Below are 9,643 nucleotides of genomic sequence, written 5' to 3' on the forward strand. Positions count from 1 at the left end.
CATAGCTTTTTTAAAATACCCAAACTCTGTAAAAGAATATTCATACTTTCATTTTGTCACTTCCCACTTGCTCCTTAACTAAAATCTGGCTTCTGCTCCTATAATTCTTAAGAATTCTTTCCTATAAAGTCTAAAATTCTTGTTCTAAATGCACAGACAGGTTTCCATTTGTTGGAAGCAAATTTGTCTTTCTCCCTTGACACTTGATAATGTTTACAACTCTTTCAGAATTCTTCTCAGTTCTTTAAATTTTACTCACTCCCTTTCAGCCTCCTTCATTCTCCCCCTATCCCCTTAAGTATATTTTCATGCCTTCCATCCTTGCTATTCTCTTGAATAAACCCAATCTAATAATTTCTAAATCCTTATCTTTAGCCCAGACCTCTTAATCCAACTACTCAAGTGCATATTCACTTGGCTGGCCCACAGACATGTGTGTGTGTCTAAAATAATCCTTTCCCCCTAAACCTACTCTTGTGCTTATTTTCTTTACTTTGGTTCATTTTTGGATCATGATCTTCTAAATTTGCTAGACTCGGTCCTCTCTTCGGCTTTCTCTCTATCCAGTTAGTGTTTATGCTCTTCTGATATGTTTGCTTATCTCCAAGTTATCAAAATTTTTTTATCACTCACTCTTTGCCATTGAGTTGGACTAACTCATAGCTGACCCCCTATTGGATTTTCAGAATCTTTAAATTGCACAGGAGGAGATTGTTCATTTTTCTCCTGAGCTGCTAAGGGATTTGAACTTGCTTTCTCTCTCCCCTGTTTCTTAGGGATAGGAATAGGAACTTCATTTGTTTTTGCAGGTTGAGACACTACCTTGTCTCCTTGTTCTCAGCATTTACTGGATTATCTGCCTCATCCGGACAGTTCTCATAAAACAGCATCACAATTCTCCAGATATGCTCCCTGGTCAGGCCTCTATACCTAGGTGCTATTACCTTTGGATCAAGTAACCTAGGATTCCTTCCCTTCCTGGAGCACTTATGTGGCATCCTTGCAGGGCCAACACAAGCATCTCCTCTGTGAAAATTTTCTTGCTCTTCAAGATGAGTCGTCTGACTTCCTCCTTTGTGCCACCACTGTAATTAGGACCTACCTCCATTTTATGACGTATTGTACTGTACCATGTGTTTTGTTTTTCACAGCTTCCTTTACTAGAATGTGAGCTCTTTAGGGGCAGGAAGAGGAACCTCATTTGCTTTTGCAGCTCCACAGCATAATTTTGGCATATGAACTGTTAATAAATGTTTGTTGACTAAATTGCATTTAAAGTAACACTTCTATTATATTAAAGGTTACACCTTCAAATATTCTACAGAGCAAGACTCAGTGCTCCCAAGAAATTGTGGAGTTTAGGAGGCCAATAAAGATGCTGAAATTGTATTCAAAATTTGGGGTGTGTTTTCTTTGGGGGGGAAGAAAATAACTTTTAAGGGAAAGGGCAGCATCATTATAAATAATTTCTTGAGTAATTAAAGAATAGCTGCTTGGAATTATGGGGTACATTGATTTCTGTTTAAGAATCTAAAGGGAAGGTAGGGGAGAAGTATTATATATTATTCCATGTAAGGATTTCCTTAGCTTAATATTTGAATAAACATGTATTATCTAATGTATATTCAATATTTTATAGACAGCTCCTGAGTTACAAATGTATGATTTAAAGGCAACTCCTTGCCCTTTAATGTTATGTAAATTTACCCTCAACTGAATGAAATGATTTGGTTTTTTTGTTATGTACCCTTAAGTCTTGGAAGCAGGAGTGGCAGCCACTTCCATAAAGAGCTTGCCTCCAGAAACCCTATGAACTTGGAGAAAGGATGAAAGTTATGCACGTAAGTGTCAAGGACTTCCATTCATAGGGTCGCTATGAGTCACCTGCTATGAGTCTCCTATGACTTGACGGCACCTAACAACACTTAAGTCAGAGTTGACTCATGGCTGACCCTCAAGCAAGTTTTCAGAGGCTGTACACTGCTTGGCAAGAGACTGCCTTTTCCACAGAGTTAACTGGTGGATTTGAACTGCCTGCCTTTGGGTTGGCAGTGGAACTCTTTACCCCTAGGCCACCAGACCTCCCTGCATTATCCTCTTGTTGCTACAAGTTATCAAAATCACCTTCATTTGCTACCCATTTAGCTTCTTCCTAATTAAAAAGGCCTAGAGCCCTTTCTTGTACTAAACTATGTAAGAATCATTACATCTGTTCCAAGTTATCTACAAATTCTTAAAAAAGAATGGATCTCATTTGTCACCTGACAGCTGCCTGTACATGACATTTGAAATCAAATTGGTATATATTACTAAATGATTTGATGTTCAGATGTATGAGATCATCAAAAGCAAACTACTTTATAATGATGTATTTTCCCCTTTTCTGTAGTAAAGATTACAGTCCCTTATTCCTAATGGTGACTTTTAAGTGCTGTCAAGTTGAATACGATTCATAGCAACCCTATGAACAGTGCTGCACCCTGTCCTATCCTGTGCCAACCTCAGAATCTCTGACATACTTGAGTGCATTGCTGTAGGCACTGTGTCAGTCTTTATATTGTGGAGAAAGGCATAGACCACTAAAAGAAATTAAGAAAACTATACATTGAAATAAAAGCACAAATATTTTTATTTTTAACAGTAGTGTTTTGTTATAATTTAGTGAAACAACAAATAAATACATTCATTGGCCACAGCTATACTTTGAAACCAGTCTGAAACTGATTATATAGCTGAGAAACACAGTTAAACAATAAAAAAGGCGGTTATGCATAAAAAAGCCACTCTAGCTATAAATTACATCTACCAAAAAACTAAATCCCGCTAGAATAAGAATTTAAAAATTAAGAATTACCCAAATATAACAATAAAAACAAATACTGCTAATAACTGTAGAATTACATACATAAGCAATGAAATTTGATTTTGTAATTAATGAACCAAAAAGGAAGGTTTGAAATCGTCATCATGTGCTTCAGTGCAGGATGAACAGGGAATCAGTAGCCCTTTGAGTTTAAAAATGACTCCTTCCTTAAAGACTAAACTTAAAGTGCTCCTCGTGCTTTGGAATTTTTAAGTAAAAATTGGGCCAGAAGCTTTTCTTTGTCTTTGGTGATGTACTGTGGGAGACGTGTATAAGGAGACAAATGCAAATATTTAGGTACCTTAGTGACAAGAATAAACAAGTTTCAAATTTGGAAGTCAGCTAATGAAACAGAAAGAATCAGATCTGAGAAAACTTTTGAGTAATCTTTGCTCGTCTGATAAAATAACATTATCTAGAGAAGCTTTACTAGAACACATTATTACCCTGAATCCCAAGGATTAACAAAGACAACATGGATCTTTTCAGATAGCTCTAGATAATCAAGAGGCCTAATATATATTATACATATTATATAATAGCAAAAGAAATAGGTAACATCCTGAAATCTAATAATTGAAGTTGTAGCAGTGACTATGAAAGTTGTTTCTGTCCTATAAATTTTCTAATAATTTGGTTAGAGAACTTGTTATAAGCAAACCCCAAAGAAACAACTAAATTTATGCTTGTATTGTAATTTTGTTATAATTCTGTGAAACAAATATTAAAGAGGTAAAAATGTAAAGAAATTTTAACAAGAAATTTTTTTGTATCGGTCTCTCAAATGACTGAAGTAATTTAAAATGTAATTTTATTACTTGGACATTCTTTCACTTACCATATATTTTATATGAAGTTACTGCATTTTAATTAAAGGGAGAAAGATATAAGTTTCCAATCAAAGAAGACTGAAAAAGACAGTCGTATTACTAGTTTCAGTTCTGAAGAGATCAGCAGACAGTTGTTTAATTAGCTGTCTTAGCATGCTGTACTAACTTTCTAGTGCTGCCTTTTCCACTGGTATCTTGAGGTATTCAGCTTCTACTTCTTTCCTTATAAATAGGTACTGGCAGAAAGTGCATTTTAAAAATTTCTATTACCCTACCATGTATTTTTTTAGTTTTGGGGTAGGATAGTCAAATCTGTTTTAATGAAATTCTAAAGGTCTTAAAATATTGTTAACTGCTGGTTTTATACTTACCTAATTAATGCTTTAAATAAATGTATTCATTCAGTGTTCTGTTGGAATTAATTTTAATTTAATTTGGCATTTGCCAATATATAAGGTAAAAATACAAAAACTAAAGGAGGAATCACATTTTAAAAAGTATTGCACTTGAGTTCACTGCAGTGATGTATCATGATTTAATTTACCTGAGGACAATCCTGCATCAATAGGTAAGATCAGTTTTATTTCTGCTAAAGAGAATGCTTTTTAAAAAATGTATCCAGGTTTTAACTTAGAAGTGTACACTTTAGGAATCTGTAAACATGTTTAGTCTCATGAAGTTTCTACCAAAATGTCTCTATCCAAAGATCACTATTGCTTTCTTGAAGAATCATGCTTTATCTCTACTACATAAATCTTAATAATACAAAATAATCACTTGACCAGTTTTACTCAAAGTAGCAACACAATTTTCAATGGTTTACTGTCCTTTTGAAAAAATTAGTGTGGCTTTCTAAAGAACGTTGCTGGTCATCACTGTAGAGTCACTACTAACGTCTGTTTAAAATAAACGCAAATTTCTTCATGTGGCATTTTAAAGTCATGCTTAAAAGAACTATTTTCAGTGATTAAATATTTTGAGTAAATTTTTAAAAAATGATACATTTTTATGCCTTAATTCCATAGAGTCCACACTGTGAAAAGTTTATTGGGCAAGAATTCCACATAGAATACACCACTGAATATACAGTGTTTATGTAGAAAAACCATCTCCCAACTTGGTGTACAATATACTATGCCAGTGTGAACACTGGGGATTGCAGTTAACTCTTTCAGAACCAAGATAAAAGTGCAAATAGGCAGACATTTGATGTTCCAAAGTCAAGATGTGTGAAGGTCATTACAAGTGCCTTAAAATCTACTGCTTTTCTCCTCCAAATTGTCTGTTCTCTCTCATGTCACTATGAAGAAATCTCAAGTAACAGCTGTGTCTTCTGCTGAACACATTATTTCCAGGCTTTGTTTTCAGTTGTAACAGACGATGAAATGTTTATGTAGGTGGAATCAAAACACATTGAATGTACACATCCATGAAGAACACTTCAAGAATTATGACTTGGTAATGCTGTCAGTTTAGTGGTGGTGTATATAAGTTACGGTGACTGTTCGTGTCTAAATTACTACAGGTGAAGAGCAAAGGAGCAGTGTCTGCCACAGGGCCGTTCAGGTGTGGAGGGGCTGTGTCACTGTTGCTGCCATATCCTGCCATGGTGCCGTACCAGCCCAAACCTTGCGAATTTGGTAAACTGCAACAAAAAAAGGCAAAGCAATCCACAAGACTGTCATTAGTTTTAAATGAATTTCATAAAATAATTAATAGAAAATATTCTGAGAGATGATCTTTGCAAACAGTACAATGACTTTATTAAAAATACTACTTTTTTGTAATAACCTGTTTCATCTCACATTATATTAATAAATGCTACCCAGAGCTGACAGAACATGATTATTAGATCATAAACAGCAAAGCTTATTATTTATTCTAAGATGTGTGTGTATACACACACACACACACACACACACACATGTCTGTGTGCACATAGATCTGTACATATACTAAAAAGTATTTTGCTAAATAGGACCTAAATTTTTATTTTCTATTTGCTAAATAACAGGACCTATACAATGGTTCCACAATTCTTTTAAACAAATGCTAACAGTGATTCTTCTTCAGTTATAACTACGAGTGCTAAAGCCACACTCGCCTCAGAAGGAAAGCATGCCATTGAAAAGTGGATTACTTCTTTGAGTAGAACTGATCAATTCTAGAGTAACATTGTGAGATAAGTTCTATTATTTCCCCTATTTTGTAAAATATTATAAAAAATGGAGATAAAATACTGAGGCTAAGTAACTTGTTCAAATGAAGTTTGGATTATAGAAAAGGTTCTATCAAGCAGAAAGCATTAGATAGGTGTGAGTTACAGCTTTTATACTGCCTGACTGCTAACTGTATGCTACATGAATTTTAAGCAAGGAGTTCATGGAAAGCTTTCTTTGGGTACATAAGCATCTTAAGAGTTTTATCTAGGGCTCTCCAGATTTTTTTGTTAAAATTTGTATTGGTTTGTATATAATCATTCATATACATCATGTTTTGTACGTGTACTTTGTGTTTTATGCAATCATTCATATGTTGTTTTCATTTGTGTATAATGTATTTTCTGCAATCATTCATATGCATTGTATTTTATATAATTAATTACCATTGCTCAATGCCTACTGTCTTCCCATCTCTTCAAGTCCCCATCAAACAAACAGTACAACTGCTATGGGAGGCAGTTTGGTATTTCCTCAAAAAGCTGAACACAGAAATCCCGTATTTCTCAGTTATTCCACTGCTAGGAGTATATCCCAAGGAAATCTCAAGTAGATTTTAAATAGCTGTCTGGTGGCCTCATGGGTAGTTGCTGCTGTACCACAAAAGAGGAGCAGTCTCATCCTGTGCAATTTACAGCCTCTTAAAAACCAGTGGATGGTCAACTATGATTTAGTTTTGACTTGACAACAATGAGAGAGAGTGAGAAATACATAACTATTACAGGCTTTCTGCTCGTTGATCCAGATTGCCCTCTCTTGTGCAGCCTCAGCCGCATCCCTGAGACACAATGGTAAAGGGCGGAGTAAACGGATTTGGCTGCATTGGGCGCCTGGTCACCAGGGCTGCTTTTCATTTTGGCAAAGTGGATGTTGTTGCCATCAATGATCCCTACATTGACCTCAACTACATGGCCTATATGTTCCAATATGATTCCACCGATGGCAGTTCAACGGCACTATCAAGGCTGAGAATGGGAAGCTGGTCATCCATCAACGGGATCAATATCTTTCAGGAGCGAGATCCTGCCAACATCAAGTGGGGTGATGCTGATGCGGAGTGTGTTGTGGAGTCCACTGGTGTCTTCACAACCACGGAGAAGGCTTGAGCTCACTTGAAGGTTGCTGCCAAACAGGTAATCATCTTTGCTCCTTCTGCTGATGCCCCCATGTTTGTGATGGGCATGAACCATGAAAAGTATGAAAACTCTCTCAAGACTGTCAGCCATGCCCCAATCACCACCAACTGGTTGGCTTCCCTGGCCAAGGTCATCCATGACAACTTTGGCATTGTAGCGGGACTCACAACCACAGTCCATGCCGTCACTGGCACCCAGAAGACTGTGGATGGCCCCTATGGAAAGCTGTGGCGTGATGGCCGTGGAGCTGCCCAGAACAATGATCCCTGCATCTACTGGCGCTGCCAAGGCTGTGGACAAGCTCATCCCTGAACTGAATGGGAAATTTACCGGCATGGCTTTCCATGTCCACATCCTCAATGTGTCAGTTGTGGACCTGACCTGCTGTCTGGAGAAAGCTGCCAAATATGATGAAATCAAGATAGTAGTAAAGCAGGCATCAGAAGGGCCCCTCAAGGGCATCCTAAGATACAGTGAAGACCAAGTTATCTCTTGTGACTTCAATAGTGACACCCACTCTTCCACTTTTGATGCTGGGGCTGGCATTGCTCTGAACGACCACTTTTGTCAAACTCATTTCCTGGTATGACAATGAATTTGGCTACAGCAACCAGGTGGTCGATATGATGGTTCCCATGACCTCCAGAGAATAAGAGCCCCTTGGACCACCAACCCCAGCAATAGCACTAGAAGAGAGAGAGAGACCCTCAGCTGCTGGGGAGTCCTTGCCCCAACTTGATCCTCCCACACACTGAGAATCTCATATCCTTGACACAAGTTTCCATCAAATCCCCCTGGAAAGTGTTGGGTGGAGGGGCTTGGAGAGCCCATATTGTCATGGACCATCAATAAAGTACACTGTACTCAGCCACACAAAAAAAAGAAATATGTAACAATTACAGTAATATTCATTCCCTGCTTACTCTGAAACGACACGGGATCCTGAGGTAAAATAAAATGTTGACTAAAGGCATTTATCAAATAAAATTAATTAATATATAAGCTTAGAAGCAGATGATATTCTTTATCGTGCAAGTCCCTCTATACTTTTACCAACCTACTGGAGCTCTCTAAGCTCTAATTTTAAGGGACCTTCTGACATAGACCACCAAATCACTCCTTTCCATTTCTGAGTTAAAGCTTACACTGTGCTTTTCAATCTATTTCAGTAATAATTCAGAATAAGTGATGTTATATCTACCTTCCTTCTCGTGAATTTCCCAGTCTTGGTAAGTCATCATCACTGTCATACCGCCTTGGATTGTCAAAAAAGTAAGCTCTGGAACTATAATTGTGGCTATTTATCATGCCAGCAGGTGTCTGTGAACAAAACATCAAATAACATTAAAAGATTTCTTTTTCAATTATGAAAGGAGCTTGGAATCTACAATGATTTTGTCCTAAGCATTGCAAAACAAAACAAAACAAAAAAACCCAAAAACATACTTTCCATTATTTTTTTAAAAAATAAGGAGAATGAGCATCAAAGGATATAATGATATCATACCAAATTCTGGTTTAATCTCTGTGCCCGGAAAAACAGTACCACTGACCATGCTGGCACGTGTTCCCACAAAAAGAGGACCATTCCAAATACTATATACTCTTCACCATTTATGTCTTCTATATGAGCCTGTAATCAGAGCATGGTAAAGCAATTTTAAAATCTCTTTTTAGGTCTGATGATCATTTCTGACCATTTACTGGCTTTCAGAAGGACAAATTTAAACATAATTAAAAAAAATTTTGTGGATGAATGATATCTATCATTCAAAGGATATAAAAATGCTTTGTTACTAAGAAGAAGAAAAAGAAATTACATTTTTCAATGTGCCAGTTTAAGAATACACTCTGAATCTGTGTACAGTTCATAGTGGGAGGTTTGGTGGCATACTCTATAGGGAACTGCACTGTTAACCCAAAGACAGTACCTCTTTGGTTGCTCAAAACCATCAGCAGTGCCTCTGGCGTAATATGTGATTTACAGCTTCAGAAATCCACTGGAGTTTGTTGATTTGCTATGAGTTGGTTCTGACTCAATGGCAATGAGTGAGGGATTGATAATGCGTAGTGATAGACTTTTTAGAGTTCATAGCCTGAAGTAAGTAGTTATAAAGAAACTGCTGATTCCAGGTGTTTCATAGACAACAAACTGATAAGTACTATGTTACTCCTGTAGATAAATGAAGTCACTTAGCTTTGCTGATTTAAAAATATGCCACTGGTTCGGGGAGGGACTGCATAACAATGAAAGAATTTTTCTTTTTCTTTTCAAGGATAAGAATGACTTGGGGTGGGGGTGGGAAAAAAGTGCAACAATGACTGACTGGAAACCTAAGTCTCTGTAAACTTTCATTAAAATAAATTTTAAAAAAGGAAAAAATATGCCATTGGGTCCAGTCTCCATAGTGAACTTATTATTCTATCCCATCATGTAGCAGAGAATGGGAAAAGGAATAAAGAATATCTGGTATCATGGAATCACATGAAAATTCTGTCTCTACTGCATGGTTCAAAATTGGGAAGGGTGTACGCCAGGGATGCATCCTGTCTCCATACCTTTTCAACATGTATGCAGAGCAGATTATCCGAGAG

The 9,643-nt window shown here is 36.8% G+C and overlaps 1 protein-coding gene across 1 annotated transcript in view; it reads right to left on the reverse strand.

Moving 5' to 3' along the window:
• Nucleotides 1-5,160: 5,160 nt before the first annotated feature.
• Nucleotides 5,161-9,643, reverse strand: part of GPR137C (G protein-coupled receptor 137C) — a 46,568-nt gene continuing 42,085 nt past the window's right edge. The window contains exons 4-6 of the mRNA XM_006894372.1: nucleotides 8,556-8,681; nucleotides 8,250-8,368; nucleotides 5,161-5,338 (exon numbers count right to left, since the gene is read on the reverse strand). Coding sequence (XP_006894434.1) covers nucleotides 5,161-5,338; nucleotides 8,250-8,368; nucleotides 8,556-8,681 — 423 coding nt within the window. The remainder of the gene's footprint in view (nucleotides 5,339-8,249; nucleotides 8,369-8,555; nucleotides 8,682-9,643) is intronic.

The sequence above is a fragment of the Elephantulus edwardii genome, unplaced genomic scaffold (assembly GCF_000299155.1).
Source record: "Elephantulus edwardii isolate Elephantulus edwardi_28Jun2011 unplaced genomic scaffold, EleEdw1.0 scaffold00140, whole genome shotgun sequence".
Classification (NCBI taxonomy): domain Eukaryota; kingdom Metazoa; phylum Chordata; class Mammalia; order Macroscelidea; family Macroscelididae; genus Elephantulus; species Elephantulus edwardii.